Here is a 23,209-nt window from a genome sequence, read left to right on the forward strand (position 1 = left end):
TTTTGCAGCTGCCAGATTGTACAAGCGTACGCAGTGGAGAGATGTGTGGTGACAGCACGCCGCTCATTAAACCACATCAGCATCAGGGGGTGACAACTGGACGACTCGAGCCTTGCCCGGTCACTCGGCCACTCTTTGTGCTCTCCTTGCTGGTATCAGGTCAACAGCGGGCATAGGTTATACTCTCCGGGCTGTGGTGGTGATATCTATTTCAGTCCGCTTCGCCACCTGACACGCGGAATTCCACGTGTTCCAGGGCGCTTTCAACACGGTCTTGTGTTGCGGCATCTCCCGCGTCTAGATCGCTTAGCTTCCGACGGGCTCGCTCTGAGCCATAGTGAGTCTCATTTATGGAGGTTCAGACACTGAGGTAACAGATGTGTGTCGATCTATTCATAGGGTGCTTTATATCATTTTGTGTGTGTTGGACATGCGTTTATGGTGTGTCATGTCCTGTTTGCACACAGAGTAAGATATACACTTTTACATTATATTTAACATTTAAGTGAATTCATAAGGTGTTTCCATAACACATTTGCACTCTTTTACGAGCACATAGACAGACTAACTGACACACCTTCATTAAAGTCGGCATCAAACGAAATATGTGCTATAGTCTTTTCTTACCTATAGTGAAAAATGTTCTCGAACAAGAATTTCCCTCCCTGAAATCTCAATTTGTCCAAAATTCTCTCCACAAACCTTTATAGGTTGTCCCAATGCCATTACTTGTGGTATTTGCACTTGACCACTTGTCTTCTTGCCTGACATAATATTTCCTGTATTTTTGAAGACCACAATTGTCGAACTTTTGATTACTTAACGGACATATAGTATTGTTGAAATGTAGGCTAAGTAAAGTTTTTACAGAGCTTTATAATACATTTTGATTCTCAGTACTTTGCACTTTAAAATAAATTTATTTTTAAAGTTTAGTAGACCCTTAACAATGACACAATTTAGTAGGCTAACTGATGCGTCTTATTAAAATGTTTTACAAAACACGCATAGGCCTAATCATCAATAAAATGTACAACACATTATATATAATTTACCAAATTATATGTAGAATCAATTTACCTTACACTGGAAATTTTCTTGAATTCAGGGACATGAGTTCCTGAACGTGATGAATGATGGGATACTCTTAGCCTCAATACCACTCAGTGTGGATTTAGTATTATTTTAATGGGTCCTATTATGTAAAAATCACTTTTTACATGGTGTTTGAACATAAATGTGTGTTGACAGTGTGTACACAACTACCCTATAATTGGGAAAATTCACCCACTCATTTTTTTTAATCTCCATAAATCATAAGCAGTGTCTCAGTTTTGCAGTTTCTATGCAATGTGACGTCACATTGCACAGGCCCCACCCACGACCACTGACAGACTCTGCCCTATTAGCATAGACCCTGTCCTGAGTGAGCTGTACACACTCCGCCATGTTTATCTCCTCGCCAGAGCATTTAACAGCAGCATTCAAGTAAGAAATGTATTCTTATTAAAGCTGCTAAAGTTATTCAGTCTAGAGCAGTGAGTGATATTCTGTTTTTCTTTTGTTGTTTGATTCATATTAACAGCATATTTAGCAGGTTATGTATATTACGCTGCTTTCACTTTAATACACAGATCTACACATGAGATTTCTTTACGTTCACAGAAATAACCGACTGTGTTTTTATGAACTTTGTGTGTTTTTGACATAACCTTGTGTGTATTTGACAGTTTAAGCGCAATAAGACGTGAAAGAGAACTTGTCTGAAAAACCATACATCAGAAGTTAAGACTGATATGGCTTTAAAACGCATGCAAATAATAAACTTTCATGATGATGAAGAACTGCAATGCCACATGACAGTGATAGAGATAATCAAAACAAAACAGATGTTTTAGTTTTTGGCAGACTATCGGAGGCACAAGCTGTAAAGCTGCCCTCTTCTGGAAAGTGGGGTGGGGGGCAGCAGCTCATTTGCATTTAAAATTATATGCATGAAAACAGCATGTTTTTCATTCCACTCAAAAATGATTATATGTGGCGTATATTGAGCTGAAACTTCACAGACACATTCTGGGGACACCTGAGACTTATATTGCATCTTCTAAAAAGGAGCATAATAGGTCCCCTTTAAGGGCACTTAAGGCTTTAGCATTTTTCTGAGTTTGCGCATGTACTGTCACATGCGTTCTCAGGTAGCCAAGACCACAGGTGTGAGTTTTGGGACAGGCACATAGTAAGTAAATGCTTTCTAATTGGCTGTGATTTAATTATTTTTTTGCCGCACAGTTTTTCGCTTTCAGTATGGACTGATAGATTGCTTGTTACTGAAAACATATTGCACTGGTTTGGACCCAACACCATGTGCTTTATCACCAACAAAGCTATAATGTTTTCTTGAGAAAAATAGCAACAACTTCACTTCACTGTCATTCCTTTTGACTAAAGCCCTTCCATGTAACATCTTCTGAAGTTTAACCACATGGTGTTGGGTTATATATATTATAAACAGACTCTACCACTTTTCATATGCTGATATTGGAATGAGACTAAACCAGTAGCTTATGTTAAAATAAACATTGCAAATTTTTTTTGTAAAATTGTGAAATCTTTTATAAATGGATTTAGTTCCCATTCCTGTTTTTGGCTCTTTGGAATAGTATACCAACTCACCAAATTAATTTCTGCAGTATGCTGTTTTTATACTGTGTGCAGAATGCAAATTTTGTGTATGCATGAGAAATGTATAGGAATACATTAGCCAAAATGTGCAGTACAGTATACAGAAATACTGTATTCCACAATGCAGTGCACAACGTGACCTTCCATTTTCACTGTGACAAATGAACTTCAAATATAATACAATCCAAAATATGCTTCTTGACTTCTGCGTATTAAAAATTGTACAAGTAGTGAAGTTAGCAGTATGCTACTGTTCCATCTTGAACCTCTCTTTGTCAGTGCACTCAAGTGTTCACCTTCATGCAGTGTGTGGACACTCAGTGGCATTGATTGGAATGAGAGAAAATGGGAAGAAAATAAATGGTGCCAGATTAAACCCCATCTGCTAAGCTGCTAAAATTTTCTGAAGGGCAAATAATAAGTGTTGGTGTAAATTTTTAACACCTTGTCAAACTTCTGCCTCCTGAACTGCCCTCAGTGGTGAAAAATGGAAAACAAATGTTCTACTGACAGCTTTCCTATGCCCAGGGTGGGAGGATATTTATATCAAAAAGGTGCGAACATAAAAGAGCTTTATAGTCCTGCTAGTCAGTGCTAAGGGTGTATAGAGGGACTCAAGCTAATTAGGTACCTTAAGCACTTTAAAGTGTTAATTATGTTATTTTATTAGCTGATGGATGGACACAATGAAAATGCGTCAGGATAGCGTGAATTGGTCTTTGTTTGGCTTGAGGAAAAGCTTCAGTAACATAAGACCGAACCTAGTTGTATAGAGTGTTTTTTTCATCTAGATGGGGCAATAACAAAAAGTGCCTCATACTACTTTTATTTAAATGATATTATAGCATTATGTTTACTTTTGTGAAGCACTAAATACCTTTATTCATGAAATAAACTGCACATCTGGACACAACGATTATACAAAGCTTGTACATCCATCTTCCCTTGATATGTGGCAATACATGCTCGTGCTTTCCAACTTTTCTTTCGTACAAAACTGCCATGTTAATGTAACATTAACAGGCCAGCAAGCAACAGATTTAGGGTTTTGTTTCTACTGTTTTTACATAGTACTACCTTTGGATTGAAATAGTCACTGCTTTCTATATATATTTTTTCACACAGTTGACAGATTAGATTCGTGGTAGATGCAAGAGAGACACTTTTTAATGAGAACCTTTTTGGTGGTAGTCCAGCCATCCTCAGCACTGGGCCAACTGGCAGCAGTTAGCTTACTGTGATGAGTAATCTCTATGTGAATTTATTAAAAATATATGCATCATATAAATGTTTCCTTTGATGTCCTGATCTTTATTGTCATTATTGAAAAAAAAACCTAGAATGAAAAAAGGTTAAAAAAGGTAAACTAATTAAAAAAATCCAGTTATGCATTAAATATATGTATAATATAAATTGTATTTTTATTTTTCTGCCACTGTTTTATACTTTAGACAGTTTCAGCTAAATAATCATCGCCATTCTTGAGCTGAAGATATATTGTGTCAATTCAAAGAATACATATGGAGCAGAATAAGCCCTCATTGGCGCCTACAATAATTAGACCTAATTTGTCACATGACCTGCTTTTATGTGTCCAGTGAGTGGAATATAACCTGTTTTCACCTTTCCCCTCATCACCGGCGTGTACTTGAGGGCCAATGAATTCATGTTACCCATGGCTTGGCAGTGGTGCATGTTTCCTCGCCCCAATAATATATTAATAATCAGATACTGCCACCGCATGTCTTGCTGTCGCTGTTTGCTTGTTTTTATAGTTCACGGGTCAGTGGAGTGGCATTTGGTGCATGTCCCCTGTGCAAGTCATGTCTGTACTAACTAGCTAGTTGTGACCACTGTGAGGCCGTGTCGGTGACGAGCCGCTTTCATAATGTTGATTATGTAGGCTAAGTGACAGGCATGATAGGGAAATGCTTATGCAAAACTGCGTATGAATAATGGATGAACTCATATCAATTCACAGATCACATGACCATGGCATAAGCAAACATATTGTCCTTGTCTGTTTGATGAGAGTGGAAGGTCACCAGAGGGGGGGAAAAAGAAAAAAAAATCAGAAAAGAGAGAGACGGCACATGAGAAAAGTGAGTTTATCTAAAGGGGAGGTCATGAGAAATAAATAGTAGCACAACAATCAATGCGATCTAAAAATATGCAAAACAATAAATGATGCCATCAAATGCTTGAACATTTAAAATGCAACACATGCTCGTTCACTTCAAACATGGCAGGTGCAGAACCGGCCATTTTTCTCATTGGCTCTTTTATTTTCTGTCTGTTTGAAATGGGCCTGAACCTGCTCATTAATTTAGTTAAATGAGGTGAGAAAGTTGTTTTCGAGGTGGACGGGGGGTTGGGCGATCTTGAAAGCATTTCCTGTGATTTTGTTAATGTGCAGATCAGGTCCACCAACCCTGACTGCAAGCAGCTACTGGGTCAACGACCACAATCTCGCTCAAAGTCTTTGCTGTACTCCATTTACTTTGGGCCTCTAGGGGCTAATGTTTTGTGACATTGCCAGTTATGCTCAAATCACTGCTCAAATCACTGAAGTTCGAACTGTATGCCTGGATAGATTTAGTGCAAAAGCTGATATTTTGTTATGCATAAACCTAAAATGAAGAATCGATTGATTTTAAGCTACCATTATGCTCTAAAAGAGCAGATGGGACCAGTATCTCCAGACCAGCACAGATCAATATCGCCATCTTTGTGCTAGAAAATCTCGCAAGATACCTTCACAGGCATTTGTCTGTTAAGCACATATCTGAATTGTTGCTTAACCCAACCAGTGACCCTGCCACTTGCAATCTCCCCCCCCCTCTGCCCAGATTCACCAGTGCACGATCCCCCTCGGAGGCAGGCGATACAGGGTGTGTCAAAAAGGGCCACAAGAACCAAACAAGAAACCTGTGATTCACAAATCCGAAGGCTCGCTCCGTGGCTGCTTACTCATCTGTTAAAAACAGAGTGATCTGGAAAGTTTGTATGGGAGGCCTTTTGACAGAGCCCTGCTGCTCTGTCAGTGCAGCACATGCTCTAGGCACTGGCATCCCCTATTGCCTTCCAGGTCATTGGGTAGCCGCAGAGGGGGGTCTGCCCCAAGCCCCATGACAAGCCTCTGATTCGCAGCTGGATCCGTAACAAGGTATCATAGTAAATGAGTCGGTAAAACATCACTGAACTGAGGAGCGTGACAAATTGCCATGATATCATTTGTAATACTTAATGTGAATTGCGGAAGAAGGCGGTTCAGTAAGGACGGACTCTCTACCTCATCCAAAACTGAGATTACTACTAATGCGAGAAGGCAACGAATAAATAGTCTCGGCATCGTGATTTTACAGGTTGTAGGTGTTATGACCGTGACATGGGTTGTTTGTGACATGTTGCCCTGCTTTAAATTTAGGTTGGGCTCTTCATTATAAATGAACAGTGATAATGTCACAAATTGCTGCTGTCTTGAGTTAGGTCTTCACCGCAGCATAGCACAGCACTCTTTTGGCAGGTTTCAGAACCTCCTAACCCTCAAAAAAAAAAAAAAAAAGGGAAACCCCAGAATCATGACTTTGAAAGTCTCCTTTGCTGTTGCTTGCCAGTTTAAAAAAAAAAGTAAAAAAAGTAAAGGAACAAAATTTTCCTAATATTTATTTTAAAAATTAGATTTTATGTTTATCTGTTTAGTTATATCAAGCAAATACCTTTCCTATGTTTATTTTGTGCTTCTGACAGATTATTTAATCATTATTGTGCTTTTGAATTTTGTTTTGATATAATTATTAATCATAAAATAAATCACACACACAAACGCACACACACACATATATAGAAAAGAATATATATATTCACATGCAGGTGTTATTTCAGAAATATTATTATTTTATATATGTGTCTGAAAAAGTTATAATTAAAATAAATGTTCCTGGAAATCACAATGGATATCTTAGATCTAAATGTCATGGTTTCATACCAAATCCAGTGACATTTCTGTGATGGGATGTACCCCTGGGTGAACATTGCCAACACTGGCAGAGTACTGATGGCACTCATAAGGAAGCTTTGTGATTTGCATTGGTTAGGCTCCATAAAATACATACTTAAATACATTTTTTTTTATCATGTACTAAATTATATTTTCTTATTTTGTGGGTTTGATGTTTGTTGTATCACTTACTCATTCTTGTTTCTTTAATAACATCAAATATGAATAACCAAGTAACTTTTATGAACTAAACAGATTTGCAGGGACAATACTAATAAATCAAAACCGATATACCAGAATTCACAGTATAAAATAGCAGATACAGAGAACATTTGCTTACTTGAAATGTAAGAGTTAGATTGTGACTTTCCATCCATCCATTTTGTTGTCCATGTTTTTTTCTTTAATCTCCAGCTTCAGACTTGGCACTATTTCAAGATTTTCAATCAACCAGACATCCAAGACACAAAACCCTGCTGATTCATTGTCCATTTGTACCAGGGTAGACCGAAGAGAACAAAGGCGGTCAAGAGTTACTATATGCATTCGATATATTCTTACATCAAATCATAACATTCAGCCATTATCCACTTTCCATGATTTACAGTGGCATCAAATAATGCTGGTGCTGCTGTATCAGATTTGGTACAGAAAGTGAAATGGTCTGATTATGATTTTGCCGCATGCATATATGAGCGACTTTCATCAGACGGCACAGACCCCCTTTTTGGGACAACCGAACTCTGGCTTCTTTCGGGGGCTCTGTGGTTCCTAGGGGAGACCAGAATAGAAGTCGTGGATCTTGCTGTGATCCAAAGAAAGTGTGCCAAATGCTATCAAAACTGGATTAACAGACGACAATTGAGGTTGATGAAAGGCATTGAGCAAGAAAAAGGGAGTTTCCAAGTAACCCATCAATGGAATTTCAAACTATATGCAATGTGTTGATTATGAGTTCCCATTCACGTTATGTTGTGATATTGTTGCAGACTATTTAGTTTTAGGTATCATTGCATTACTGTTCTGTCCTGGATATGCAATTTATTTCATACCTTGTGTTAGCATTGAATGTATTAATAAGTGTAGTAGTATAAAGTATAACAAATATATCTTGATTCTACTTATGAGAGGTATATCTTCACTGACATTAAAAATAGATTATTTTAATAGACAAGTTATCCAAATATAGTTTAATATTTGAAAACGATGTAAGTCTGACATGGTTTGCTCACTTATTTTAGATTCTGATGCAAATGACTGTGCCATAGTTGTTTTTTTCTTTTGGTATTTTTTTTGGCTCTTACAGAGTTCCTCTCCTGCAAGCAATGCTGTGCACAACCATCACATATACTGTATATAGTCAGAGAAAGGGTTTTTGAAACCTGACATTTCCTCAGAGTCCCCTGCTGACTTAATCATGGCAAATATTGCGTGTCATTTGTTTGCCACGCATGGACCTGGCTGATGGTAGTAGTAGTAATTCACCACCGCTGTGCGCTGGTTCCTGGAGTGCTCTACAGTCATGGTGTCGTGCACGTCAGCGCATAGACATGACAACCAGGATCATCACCAAACTGAGGCTATGCTTGGAAAGGAATAACAGCTTACTAACTCAGTATACACTATATGCTAAAAAAAACAAACATGTTTCAACAGTAGTGTGCTAAATTGTTGTCATGTGATATGTATTAAATTTAGTGAGTGACATTCTAATATCATTATGGAAATAGAAATTTAAATAAAAAGTAATTTTGCATTGAAATCCAGTTCTGTGTTTAAGAAAAAATGCAACTCAGTGAGTTTAGGTTAATGAGTCAACTTTTGTTAAAATTCAAGATTGATTTTTACCTTATACACCACACTGTAAATGGAAGCTCAGTTTAATGCATTGCATTGTGGTATAATCCCACACATTATGTTCTGGTTGAATGCTGTGCATTATTGGCAAATGTAGTAGTAGGTCATGCAGATATTTTATTTACCATAATGTGCACTGTATATTGCAGCAATAATATAAGTAGTATGGCAGTATTTCCTGAACATTGTCTCCAAACATACATTAACGTCTACTAGTCTAGACATGATGATATAGATCACATTAAAAGGTGGAAAAATAAAATATAAAAGGCTGAGTAAATATTTAACAAGAAAAAGAAAAAAGAACATTAATATGGATTTTTATTATTTACTAGAATACATGCATTTGCCTGCCACTTTAAATCAGAAAAGGGCGGTTCTTCATAGTCACCCATTTTTCTCTGGCCAATCAAAAGTCATTACTTTTACACATGGCGACGCAGGTAGCCAATAGGAATACATCATTTGAGGAAGCTGAAGACATGGCGCTGCGCTTAGGACGTGCTGCTTACAGAGGAGAATCTGTGTTGTAAGTTTAAACCTACTGGAGATTTCTCTCCTCTTTACATTATACGTTGTGTGTCAATGACACTGCTCGGTTTTAAGGTGCATTAGTAATGAAAAGGCGTCCCATATAAACAAGCGAAGAAAAGTGACATGACAAAAAGTCCTATTTTATGAGTAGCCTATGACATTGACACATTTTTGGATGCTTTCTTTGACAAGAATAACAGTTTGTCTGTTTCTTCCTGATTAATTGTTTCTGCCACAAAACGCCTAACGTTACATTGCCTTAAAATCGAAGTTAATATTCCTCCATCATCCATGTGTCTCGTTTGCTGTCTTACCAGAATATGTGAATTGGTTGATGATATGAAAGCAGAGGTTAAGTGTCCAAAACTACTGGTCAATCGTACCTCCTGTTTCCTAATCAGACATGCAGAATGGAATCATCCCTGTTTCGAATAGTACGTTATCCAAAGCAAATGAAATATTGTTTTGAGTTGAAATGATTCTATGTAAGAAGAAAGAGACAGCAAGGTGTCGAGTAGCGCTTAGCTTGCTGATACACCTGTCATCTGTTTGCGATCCAGATAGGCTGCCTGTAAATTATCCCGTTTAATACACGACTATTTAAAATAATAGATAAATACATAGACATGACATACTGATACTACATTACCTGACCGTGCCTTCATTGCAATTTACATTCAAACTGTTTTAAGTCTCTCATTGTAATAAAAAAGGAAAATGAAAACGAGGATGCATGAAATTGATTAAGATTTATAATGTTACAAAAGATTTCTATTTCAAAATAAATGCTGTTCTTTTGAGATGTCTATTCATCAAAGTAGAAATAAAAAAGAAAATGTATCATGGTTTCCACAAAAATATTAAGCAGCACGACTGTTTTCAACATTGATAATAATAAGAAATGTTTCTTGAGCAGCAAATCAGCTATTAGAATCATTTCTGAAGGATCATGTGACACTGACTATAAAGGCTGCTGAAAATACAGTTTTGCATCACAGGAATAAATTACATAAATAATACATTACAGGAATAAATTACAAAAATATATCAAAACATTATTGTTCATCACTGTTTTTACTGTATTTCTGATCAAATAAATGCAGCGTTGGTAAGCATAAGAGACGTCTTTCATAAACATTAAAAAAAAAAATCTTACAGACAGACCCTGAAATTTTTATCAATAATGTATATGCATAAAGATATATGTAATGTTACACAGCTCTCTCTTTATATATACTGTACTTAAAATATTGAATTATTCTATAACTTTTTGTATTAATTTATATCTTTATTGGAGTTGTCTGTGGTTAAGTTTAAAGAACGTGCAGCATTATTATCGATGAATGCATTTATTTATTTTTTTGTAAGACACTTGTCAACATGAATAAAGTCCCAGTTTTGACTAGATAAATCTCTGAAAATGAAAAAAAGACCATGCTTAAATGTTATTTTGATAGAGTGTGTTCGCCATTCTTCAGACATGACGAATCAATGACTATTAAATTGCATTACATTTTCTATGCTTAAGAATAAAAAAAATTACGACAAGCTTGTCTTTTCCATAGGTATTTTAAACAACCAGTCAAAATCACTAAAGCAAATTAGTACTGTAATTCTACATGGTACATCTGTGTCTAATTCCTCTTGAGAGACTTTAATGAGGGACTTCAAACAGTTTAAATGTCAATTACAAAGAAGGCATGGTTTTAAGGTCCCAGTAATCTGTCCATATTGGGCATTGGTCATCAGGACATGGTGCCAGGTGGCTGTAATTCATAGCAGATGAATTTCCAGAGGCGCTCCACTGATGGGCCAGCTAATGTACAGTGTGAACTGTGACTGTCACGCCAGGGTTTGTCATATTTGCAGTTAGTATGTGAATATGTGGTGCGTCCAATGACAGTTTCGGTGCCTGAGGTCATCCAGGAGGATGTGTTTAACTCCGTTAATTAAACCAGCAGTTCATGTTTGTTATCCCTTGAAGACAAATCCATTTGTTCAGCTTCTCTAAAGGAATGCATTTCTCACACATTCGCTGTTAAATTAGTTTGCCTGAGCACACATACAGAGGTCCTGGATTATCATCAGCTTCCCATTTGTTTAATAACTGTGTGAGCTGATGTGAGTGTTTTTTTTTTCTCCTTCCACAAAAGCCACAAAGCAAACTGAGTTGGCTTGGAAGGAAATTTGAACACATGGCTAACTGCACGGGCTGGACCCAATTCCGAGGGCCGTGAGCGGAATGTGTGTGTGTGTGTGTGTGTGCATGTTTTATGGAGAGCCGAGCGCCACTGGCTTGGAAGCAGACTGGTATATGTCACAAACACCCTCATGTCAAAGATGCAACAGCATCCCAGAGGAAACATGGATTGACGCTATGAACTCGACAAGTGATGAAAGTAGCCTAGAGCTTGTCAATTACACTTCCCGAGCCTGGACCCTATAAGTTAATGGGCAGCTTCCCCTTTTGAGGCCTGCCAAGGCTTTATAGTACTGGTTATAAAACCATGAAGTGTAATGTGCTACTATAACTTTTTCAATTAAGAGCAACTGTGCAAATGCCCTCGGATACCTGGAAGCACTGGAAAGCGATTTCAGAGGGTTTTGTTAGCATAAATCAAAGGTGGCGTTCTAGCTGCCTTCATTTAGGAAACATTTTTAATGAACTTCTCTTCGGGATCCAAACTTGATGGATTTTTGCTTATATAATAAGATTTTCACTTTTATTAAATGCTAAATGCCATACCCTAAAATATCCCACTGTGCCCATCGCCATCAAGTTAATTGTTCATATTATTTGCTTTTAAACTACTGGATCAAATGTACGTCTTTGTCCCGAGTTAGAATTTTATATCAACTGCGTTGGCAGCGCATGAAAGGGATAAATTAGGGTTGTTGTTGTTTCCTGTTCTAATATTCCTTGTGTGTGTGGAAGGACTGTGACATTTCCGAACAAAGTCAACAGGACAGGACAGATCATTTTAAATGTTCAAAGACGTTGGTCCCCCCTCATCTGGTGCCTTTTAGTGTAGGTGCAGCCTTTGGCATCCCATAGAAAAATAAATGAGTGCTGAGTAAATAGTGATGTGTTGACAACTCATTTCCACATTGATTGGTGCCGGTAACAGGAGCAGAGGTGTGTGGCCTTAATCCAATTACGAAAGAAAACCAGAGCCACACTGTAACGAAATTCTGCCTATACAGAGGTCCCAGTAACCGAAATGTGGGTTAACCGGCTGACCCAGTGTGATCAAAGCAAGCCTGAGGTTGTTTTAGTGTGGAATAAGTATAAGCTGTATTTATTTATGCCGCTCCCTCATAAAGTGTGTGAGGTTCTGAGACGTGTTTATTTGTCTCTGCACTTCACGTAACCTGAAAAAAACAGATATCGGTATTGCGTCCGTCTTGCTCTCGCATTTCAGATCAGTGCGTCAATATATCGGTCTATTACCTGTTGTTGACCCCCCTAAATTGGGCCTTTGAAATTTGTTACAGAGCATTAACTTAACACATGTTCTGGGGGAAAACAAAGGGGAGGTAACAGGATTGGGAGCCAGCTGAGTAAACTGAATGTTAGAGGGATGGCAGTTCGGAGCAGCGTTCTTGTCCCGGAGGTAACTGAGAAGGTCCATACGGCCAACAGATGGAGATTTGTGCTCTGAGTCCCCACCGACCCAAACAAGTGCCTCTGCTCTTGCATTAAATGCTTTGATCAACGGAGGGTCTCGGCCAGAGAGCGGCTCCTCAGATAGGCCGTGGACTCGCATCTGTATAAACATGGCCTTTCAGGAATGTGTGAACAATGCAACAATAGAATCTTGTTCTTGAGCCAGACCCCTGGACTCGTGCGGTTCACCGATCGAGCTTGTGCTCGGATTGAATTAACAGTTTTGGGAATATTCACTGTTTTCAGACATAACAGCGATGGGATGTTGAAACTTTGCCTTTGATTCACACGAGTTTAAACGTGTGAGTGGCAAGAAAATGATGAGAAACCATAGAGCCAGTTTGCTACAATTTAAATTCGTTTGACTTAGATACATAATTAACAGTAATATTAATGCATTTTCTCCCAATTAATAAAAAAAAAAAGTGCAGTAGTTTATGACTAATGTTACACAGCTCTTAAAATAGAGGCAATGTTTATAAGGAAACAAAAAGGTGTTACATCTGATGGCTGTTTTTGATTAACACGCTTTGTTGTGTGCGTGACTAAACCGAACGGAACAATTATTTGAAAACGTTTACGGAGAGTCCACTGAGTCACTGCTTGCATCAGGTGAACTGGCTGCAGTGTGAGGTGTGTGCGTTGGCTTGCATGATCTCCTGCCACAGCGTCTGCCACGCTTAGTTCATCACACTCCAGGCAGAGCTCTGGAGAGACACCTGGACTGGGAGAGCCAAGCTGTGCCAAGATCTACCGTAATCAACATGCATTTTCTGTCTTATACATCATAATTGTCAACTTTAGTGCTGAGTTTATGGAAGGCAGCTGAAGGAATTTTTGTAGTGATTTAGATGCTCAGGTTTGTGGAAGCAGTTCTCTCTCAGTCCCCATGGTGTCAGTGTTTGCAACGTTTGATTATTGCCCTTTGGTCACACACCAGGTAGGCAGTGCAGGCCCTGCAAGTCAATGAAAAGATTCAGGTTCCTATTTTATTGACAAGAATACACTTGTATTCTTAACTTGTTTTTGTTTCTCAGTATATTTGTTGATTTAAAAATAAATTGTTGTTATATCATTTATTATTAGAAATTATATAGCAATAAAATACGCATTTATAGCAATAGCCTAATAATAAAAACATATTAGGTTAATATTTGGAAATAGCATTAACATCATAATTAATACAATTATTATTAGGAAAGTAGCATTAACATTATAATTGATAAAAAAGTATACAATTTAGAATAGTAATATGCATTTGTACAATGCATTATACAATAAAATGTTATATATATTTAATTTTATTACTACATCTAAAAAAAACATTATTATAAAATATACACATTGTGTGTAGGCCATAGGCTATGTAGGCTACACACAGTGTGATATCAGTGAATCTAATTTAATATTGTTGATTTATTATTTTGAGGGTAATAAGCTCTATTCTTGTCCTACAAATATATTGTTTTAGTATAAAGTACAACCATACAACTACTGTCCCTCCCCAAATAAACATATATTTGAATAAGTGCATGACTGACATATGCCAAACCTAAATCTACTCTCTCTCCACCTAAATCACTAGAGGCAGTTTATTTTATGTAGAAACACGGATCTTAAGTTCTAATTTAAAGGCCAGAGCAAACAGCACTTACAGTGAAATTAGTCTCCGGCGATGAAGCGTGCAATGAAATCATATCCATCCCTTTTTTAATGACTGAATGAAATATTAAAAGAACATAAGCAATAAGAGGAGAAATAATAATAGGAGCAGATTTCCCATGGTGCAGCACATGGAAATGGGGAGATAGGAGCCCTGAGGTTGGGCCGGGCTCCTTCTCTCTGTGTCTGTGAGGCTCCACCAAGCCAGCCAACGTTCCACCGTTTCTCATTAGCTTTGGAAATGAGCACGTCGTGGTTCAGGCTACGCAGCAGGAGGTTCGAGCCCTACATTCGACAGTGTTTGGAAGATAGGTGGCGCTGGGGATCCTAAATATCGCCTTGCTTGACCGGTCTTATAGCTTGGATTTTAGAACAGTGTTTGTAGCTTATTTACAACCTGGGCAAGCTGTATACTCTCACAGCGTTTTAAAGTGCTTTGGACTTTTAAAACACCAGTTGTAGTTTCTATAAATGCTTTTGTAATTTTTCCATATTGGTTTAAGGCTCTTTTCTCACTGTGTTGGATGAATTATTGCAATCCCAAATTGAACGTTTGGCTTATGCTGCTAGGAAGTTTGTTTATGGATTTGAATAAGTGATTAAATGTTAATTTTATAGTAACTGTTAAATGTCAAATTTAGGTTATTGGACTTCTCTTTTCATAACAGGCTTTTAATAGCTCTGGATTTGTTTTTTGTGGAGAACAAAGCTCCCGAGTCCTGCCTGTGAATTTCTTTCTTTTTTTCCCTCAGGGAATCGTGTCTATTTTACACTGTTTTATCATACGAAAGTAACACAGCTGTTGTCAGATTCACAGAAATACTGTTCTGCCAAAATGTCTATATAAACGTGCATAGTGTTGCTTAAATGGACAAAATTAATTATTCTGAATTGTCTGTTTTTTTTAGTCAAGTACGGTTTGTAGGTAAAAATAAAAAAATACATTATTTTTTGTTTCAGATTTTTCTTTCAGGAAAAAAAAAATACTAAAAGCTTATTTAAGCACAGTACCGCTGCCTGTTTAAATTAACAGATTAGTACTTTTTTCTTTTTCTTTTTTGCTATGAATGCAATACTGTCTCTCCAATTGATTTTCAAGGTTTGGCTGAAACTGATTTTTTTTTTCAGGTATTCACACGTCTGTGGGATTTGGAGAGAGTTAATCAGTTTTCTCTGCTTTCAGCAGACATGTGTTAGGAGAATGACAAACCTGAAAAAAATTTGGAGTAAATTACTAATTATGGATATCACCCCCGCAATTATTACACCTTACTTCCTCTTTCCTATTGCTACTCCTGTACTCAAGTGTCATTTAGCTTCACCTTCAGGCTAGAAAGTAGTTTGTCCCAATGTCAGAAGCTATGTACTTAAGATGCTTATATTCAGCACAGAGAATTTGTACCGGCTAGGAATGTGCAAATAATGTATTTTTAAAGATGTTTAAACAGGTAGTTCACCATTAGAAAGAAGCCCTGTATAATTAGGCCGGCCAGCTTCACCTTATCTTCATCGAATGCATTTTTATATGCAAGACCTTGAACAGAAAGTGTCTTGTTTTTAAAAGTTGGACTGTTTTTTAAATTGAAACCGCATCTTTAAAAAAAAAAAAAAAAGTGCAAAATATAGGGGTGAAACTGAATTCAGCCACTCAACAATAAGGGTTGTCACAATTTACCAATACCAGTAAAATTTCATGTTTTTTTCCAATTTCGGTACCATAAAGCTATTGTAACTGTTTTATTTTAATAGTTTAAAAAAAATAATATGTATTTTACTATTTGAAAACAATTAAATAAATTAAATTAGTTGATTATTAATGCTATTAATAATAATGAGTAAATAACACATTACAACATTAGGATGTATCCTTCAAATATTGTTACATTAAGTAAACATTGCATTAAAAAGATCAAATGAAAAGTTAGAAATAAAATGAAAAACAAAGAAACACATTACAGGTCAGGTACTGAACAAGTGCAGGTCTATTGCACTTACACTGCAGACTTGGTTGTTACTAATGAAACTTGTACTTTTATTCAAATTATAAATGGGTGATATACAGAAAGCAAAGATTGGGATCTTTATAATCAATGAAGCTGATATCACTTCAGTTCAGCCACAGCACAAGCTCTCTAAGTGAAAACTCATTATATTCTACACAATGAATCTCTTTTATACATTTTATACTTTGTTGGTTATTACGAAATGATTTATGAGCGCGCAGACTCAATACACATTACAGGTACAAACTCTGCTGTATTGAGCGGATTCTGACTAACAAATGCCTCTGATTGGCTGTTGCATTTACACGCTCAACAAAAATGTCAGTGATTGGCTACAATGCTCAAGGCTGCAAAAACGTGTTGTAAATAGAAATGTTTGACGCTCACACAAATACAGACGGAGCGTTTGAAAACAGCCGCCTATCAGCGGGTACCGGATTGACCCGGTACTTACTCAGTACTACAGAAACTGTAGGCTAGTTCTGCAGAAAGCCAGGTATCATTATGTTGTTGTTGTTTTTTATTTTAGTATTGACTTAACAACCAACCTAGCAAAATAAGTTAACCTAAACACGACCTATTCATATTGTCAGTTTTTGGGATTGACAACCACATTTACTTACAGGTATGAGTCTCGAAATGTTCCATTCGCACAGCAACTTACAGTAGCGTCTTGAATAATGTCTGTATGAATATGCAATGGGAGTCATGCCCGTATTCTCTTACCAGCAACCATAGCGACAGTGACCAAAGTAATATCAATGAAGGCGACATCCATAAAACTTAAAAATCACTCCAGTCCAATCAAGCCTCGTTCATCTGTCAAATCTTTATTAAACGACAGCAGCTTTTATATCTGGGTGGAAAGCGGGGCATCTGAGTTGCACTTAGAACACTCGAAAACTCGCAACACACTGTAGACATGTGTTTGTGCAGCACAGAGCAGCTCTCTCGCACTAGTGACACAACTAGTTGTCCAGTCCGGTTTCTGTTCTTACAGTGCGAGTTTTTTCGAGAATGCGGTTCTGAGTCCTGAAAATGTACAGGTGTGAGTTTGGTTATAGAATGCGGTTGTCACTCCCGTAACTGAACTGTGTGTGAACGTAAGCGTATTAAGGACTCAGATACAGGACTGACAACTGTATTCTATTGTTATGTGAGCGTTGCCCTATAGTAACTAATTGGCTAGTAGAATGTTGGACGACAAGCCAAGCATAATAACCCATCCCTAGGGCCCCAAAAGATTCTTGTACTCTAAAAGCTTTTAGCTTTTTTGAATAGATATCATTACTAGTGCTTACTTCACTCTGTCCCCTTCTGCCCTTCCGAAAGCTCTCTAGGTAGAACGCCTTCTCCTGAAATTCTTGTTCCATGTATCCTGTCCTTTTCCCAGGGGGGTGAACTGGTACAGCCTTTGGAGGTGGGAGCACGCAGGCAAGCGAGACCGTTTACTTGCGCCTCTTAATGGGGAGCGTGATGGGAGCCTGCTCACATCGCTGGGCCAACACTGCCCTGCTAGTGCTGCAGCTCATTAGAACAAGGCCAAGATCCTGCCACAAACAGGAACTCGACCGAGCCAAAGACTATCCTCCTCACCCCCCCCCCCACCTCATCACACTCAAGAGAAAAATCTGTCCTCGTAGGACGCATCTGTACGCATCACTGACCCCCTTAAGATGCTAGTTTCCAGGCTCAGCTGCCTTTGGTACCGTTACAGTTAGTGCCTCCTGACTACACGCAATATTTGTTTGGTTCGTTTTTGTTTGTTTATTGTTTCCAGATGGCAGACCTCAACTTTGCCTGCGTGGCTTTCAAGTTCCCAGCGAGCGTTTTATAGTCTTGGCTGGAGTGCTTATCCTGTTTCCTAGACCCTGCTTTATGATGGTACTTTTTTTTTTTTTTACCTCGAAACTGGTAACAACTGTCAAAAGCTGTCTGTATTTTTCTGCCGTGAAAAGGTGCAGTGTAGCTTTGTTGTGATGCCACAAGGTTTACCCTAAGTTTAAGGGTCAGTTGTGAAGGTAGTGTCCCATTCTCTGTAATTTAGTTCCGTATTGGGAACCGGTCAAATTCCTTTGTTCGTGGAGGTGCAGTGAAATGTGGTCCTTTTGTTATGAGAAGGACTGATGAGGCTGGAAACCTTTTCCCATGGCTGGATCTGGGCACCGTTAAAGCCACGTCACTTATTTACAGGAATACAGGAGGTCAGTCTCGGCTGTAAACTGGGGGTGGATGACTTGCTCTTCGGATGCGGTTAAAACCAGGGGGGCAGCTCAAACTCAGGGTTCAATACAAGTTGAGCTCAATCAACATGATTGATACAATATGATTGTAAAGCACTATTTAAATGCCTCATTCATTCAACATAATTTTGTAGCATAATGTTGATTAACATAAAAACTAATTGCAACTTGAAGCAAAAATCAAAGTTAAATTGCAGCACTTGCAATGGAAGAGAGGCGTCATAGTGACATAGTGACAAAGTTGTAAAATAAATTATATATATATATATATATATGTGTGTGTATGTATGTATAATATTTTTTTCCACCCTGAAATTGTATTTTGGTGGCCATTCTATTGAAATAGTGATTTTAACATCAAGGGACAAGTGAAAATACATTTTTGTGGTTGGGAACATTATGCCACAAATACTGTTGATTTAGCTTAACCCAGAGGATTCTTGATTACTCTTGCATGCCATTCTGGTTTAGCCACAGTCTCCATAGACTACAGCCTGTTTTGTTGCGACCGTATGTTTGCGTTGCTAAAGTGACTGGAGACCCGTTTCCCGTTGCACGCAGCTGGTGTCCGCACCGAGACGTCATGGTTAGGGTGTGATGACTGTGTCAGGCAGGGCTTAGCTCATGTCAGTCTTAATCACGGGATCATCATGTTGTTAAGGTGCTGAGAAAGCTGTGATACAGTATCGCGTGTAGCTCTGCAACACGGTCTGGCCTGAGGCTGACCCCTGGGATGAGGTGTGACCGTGACGTATAAGCTTTATTTTGTTCTCCGGACCTTGTTGTCTGTTTAATCTTTTCCCTGACCGCTCGGCAGCTTGGGTCGGGAGGAGGACAACAACTCTTGGCTGCACTTTTTCTGAACTGAGTTATCATGTCACACGTTTCTTTAAATAGCAGGGAAGCCTCATGCATTTAAGGTGATTAAGAAGGGACGTTAAAGGACAAGAATGTAACAATGTTGAGCTCTAATAGCTTTTTAAGTAGTAGCCTACTCACAGTACACTGTAGTTAATGCATGTTAAGTCTTTGATTAGATTGTTTTTGATTAAATGCTGTTCATTACACTAACCTGTTTCTGGGACACTAGGGTGTGATACAGGAAGTCCTTGACGACTGGCCTTTTTTTCAGTTTTGCAGTGGTTGAACACTAAATATGACTGGTTACGTCACACAAGGGCACAACAACATATTTTTTAAGGGTAGTGCGAGGCTAAACTTGGCAAACTCTGTACCAAAATATTGTTCCACTGTTTTTGCACTCGGCAATCACATAACATGAGTTGAGTAAGGAATTTATGTAGGTTTTCTGAAAAAAATCCAATAGAAAGTTTTTTTTGCGCTGCGTATTGTGGAGACAAAGATATGTCATATATCTGTAGGGGGTGATTGTCGATGCCACGCAATATACCCATCAATCAACACCTGTATGTGATTTGTGACAACCCTTATGTGATCCATATGTTGCATACCCCATTGTTTCACTTTGTCGTCACTGCAGTTCAGAAGGTGGGAGAGGAGTCTACATGGGTTCTAAAAATATGTAATTTTTTTGTAGTACATATTGTTTAAAATCCTTTCATTTTTTTCACCTCTTGAACTGATGGGCTTTGGGTCAGAAATATTTAACTCTGTTGGTGACTTGAGAGATGCGTGTCTAAGTGAAGGTTTAAGTGTTACACAAAATATAGAGGTTCATTTGGGAACTAGTACATAGATCAGTCATTTTCAAACGCTCCGCTTCTGAACTAATTATCACTTAATAGCTGATGTGCCAACAAACAACTTGGCTAATTATTCTCTGATTCCGTGAGAGCACAAAGTGAATTATTTTAACACCTTTGTAAATGTCCCCAGAAGAGCGTTCTTCATCAGAATCTGCCCCAGCTGCAAAATGATCTAACAGGTGAGGGTGTCTCGGTTCATTTTTGGCTTTTTTGCTGCGATTGAAATAGGCCTACTTGTTTTACCAGAGGAAAAAAACGTTTGTGATTGGCATTGTTTGGTTTATCTGTAGCTAAGAACATATGACACAAACTCTTTGTTTGTGGTTACTTCCGAACAAAGAAAAGCAGCTTCATGAATTTGCCCACGGCATTTGTTTTCTGTGCTCATGTCTGAAAGGGTTGAGGGGGAACGGTTTGTTTAGCTGAAAAGGTCCTCTAAACGGTTTAACCTTCCCGAGCGGCCCAACAAACAGATAGGCTGAAATTGGTGGTGGCATGGCCGGCCTTTTAAAAAAAGCAAAGCCCTTTTATTTGTTTGATCCGCATGGATTTGTATTCAGTCGACATGGAGGGCCATGATTATGAAGACGTGTGAATTACAGACCAGGTCATTTGAAAGTGACGACCTGGGAATGGCACCAAAGCCTTTAGAGGAACAGCCTTTTGAGGCCTTTTCCCTTTAATTCCGGTGCTGGCTAGTCCCCACAAACCCCCCTTAGTCCAGTTGGCACAGCTTTGATCTGTCCGTTTGACAATGAGCCCATCACAAAATTGCAAATTAAGGCAACTGGACGCTAAATATGAAATGGAAAAAAATAACATTTGGGGGTCTTTCTTGTGTTTGGAACGGACTGTTTGTGTTCACAATTACTGGAAAAACCTGTTGTGGGGTCACTTTTTGATTGTCAAATTTCTGGTCATCCTTTTGGGGTTTTTTTGTAACTGTTTTCCAGGGCATTGGATATCATCTCACATGGCTGGTAGTAGAGGTCTGCGGCTGCGAGATCCGCGGGAACCCGACGCAACAGAGTGTGGCGCGGGACAAGTTTTAAATTGCTGAGTGCATATGCGGGAAGGAAGATACTGAAATGTATGTGGGAAGCAGGAGAATTAAATGACCCATGGGCTCCCGCAAAATATAATTATCTTTTAATAACAGCAAGCAAAGCCTGTTCTGGACATCTGAAGCGTTGTGTGTGTGTGTGTGTGTGTGTGTGTGTGTGTGTGTGTGTGTGTGTGTGTGTAAATCGAAAAATTAAATAGCCTATAGACATCAAAACGAGACAGAAACTAACTGAAAAAATCTGCGTAGGCCACTTTTGCGGGCAGGAACGGGACAAAACGTGAACGTTTCGGGCAGGAGCGGGATAAAAACTGATTTTTTTTCCGGAAGCGGAAAAATCCATCCCACGCAGACCTCTAGCTTGTAGTCAGACCACGGTAACCGTCTCTCAGACACATCGCCATGCCTTTCAGGCCCGGCCGCAGCCATGCGCTACTTCCTACAGGCCTTTGTTTACCCTCCTGGGCCCCAGCTGTTTGGATAGGTGATAGCCGTGCTCCTCACCCCGAGGCCGCCCAAAAACCTGAGTCTGTGCACTGTTGCACCCCAAAACCTAAATAGGCGCATTAGACACAGCACATTAAGGGGCTGCTGGTGTGGAGGTGGGTGCGTGTCCCAGAGGCCCTCGTCTCTCTCCTCCTTCACACCTCGGCCCCTTTGCTCTGTCTGGACAGATCAGGGGCCATGACACTGCGAAAGCTCTAAGCGGGCCTTTGTACTTCGTCCCCCCCATTCTCCCACCTCCATTCATTCACACAGTAGCTTCCTGATTTAGATATATCTCCACCAGTGAGAACGGGTGCCCATTGTTCGCTTCTTTTTCTTGTTACACTGTGTTCGATCTGCCATTATGTCAACCGAGAGTCGTCATAATGCTGTTTTTGTGTCCCTGTTGACTTTACTTTCCTTGCTAAGCTCCCGTCCCCTAGCTTTTGGTGCCAAATGCACAGGCACAGCATTATATGCTGTAAAAATACCCACAATGCCAGTAAGGTCAGATGTAGTATAGCAATATAATTGTATGCCAGATGAACTGGGGTCCATCTAAACGTGAATTTTTTTTTTTTTTTTTTTTTTTTTTATATATTTTTTTATAAATAATGCTGTATTATGGAGAAAGAATGAAACACACCAATGACCCAGAGGAAAGAAACTTTCACAGTTTGGAGTTCCACTGCATGACTAGAATTAAAATGGTAGAAAATGTACAAAATACAAATATAATCATTGGTATAGACCAGACAAGCTTTTATGGAAATGATAAAGAGTAAAGGGCAGAGGAAAACTAACATAGAGATAACAAACTGCCCAGTTTATCCCCAGTGACAATTTTCTCCTCTGTAATGAAGTGTATTTCCCTGTGGCTCGCGTTGAGCACTCTTATTTTGTGCCGATTCTGATTGGTGTCATAGCTGAGAGAGCGCGAAAGATTGGATCAATAACGTGGGCCCGGGATCAGAAAATGAGGAAACCTGTTCCCAAAATAATGAAAGCAATGATGGTGTCTCTCCACTCGTAATGAACTTTACTACGAGCGTACTTGAGCATGACTTTGTCTCAGAGCAATGCAAATGGAATTGCCCCCTGATGGTTTGGAATGCACCCAGCTGGCCTTTAAAAGGTGATAATTGGAAAATACAGGATACAGCCGTGGTCAGAAAAGGGACTTCTTGTTCGATTGCTTTAACCACTGTGTGTTTGATAAAGGCTACGGCAAGCTTGCTTTGAGCAAGGTTTTTACATTTTCCTTTTTTTATAGGAAGGTCACTTT

At 38.8% G+C, this 23,209-nt stretch overlaps 1 protein-coding gene across 1 annotated transcript in view; it reads left to right on the forward strand.

Annotated features, from left to right (window-relative positions):
• Positions 1-8,983: 8,983 nt before the first annotated feature.
• Positions 8,984-23,209, forward strand: part of clybl (citrate lyase beta like) — a 73,623-nt gene continuing 59,397 nt past the window's right edge. Inside the window, exon 1 of the mRNA XM_084121627.1 lies at positions 8,984-9,068. Coding sequence (XP_083977753.1) covers positions 9,022-9,068 — 47 coding nt within the window. The 5' untranslated portion in view covers positions 8,984-9,021. The remainder of the gene's footprint in view (positions 9,069-23,209) is intronic.

Source organism: Abramis brama (genome assembly GCF_963993115.1).
Source record: "Abramis brama genome assembly, chromosome: 8".
NCBI classification, from domain to species: domain Eukaryota; kingdom Metazoa; phylum Chordata; class Actinopteri; order Cypriniformes; family Leuciscidae; genus Abramis; species Abramis brama.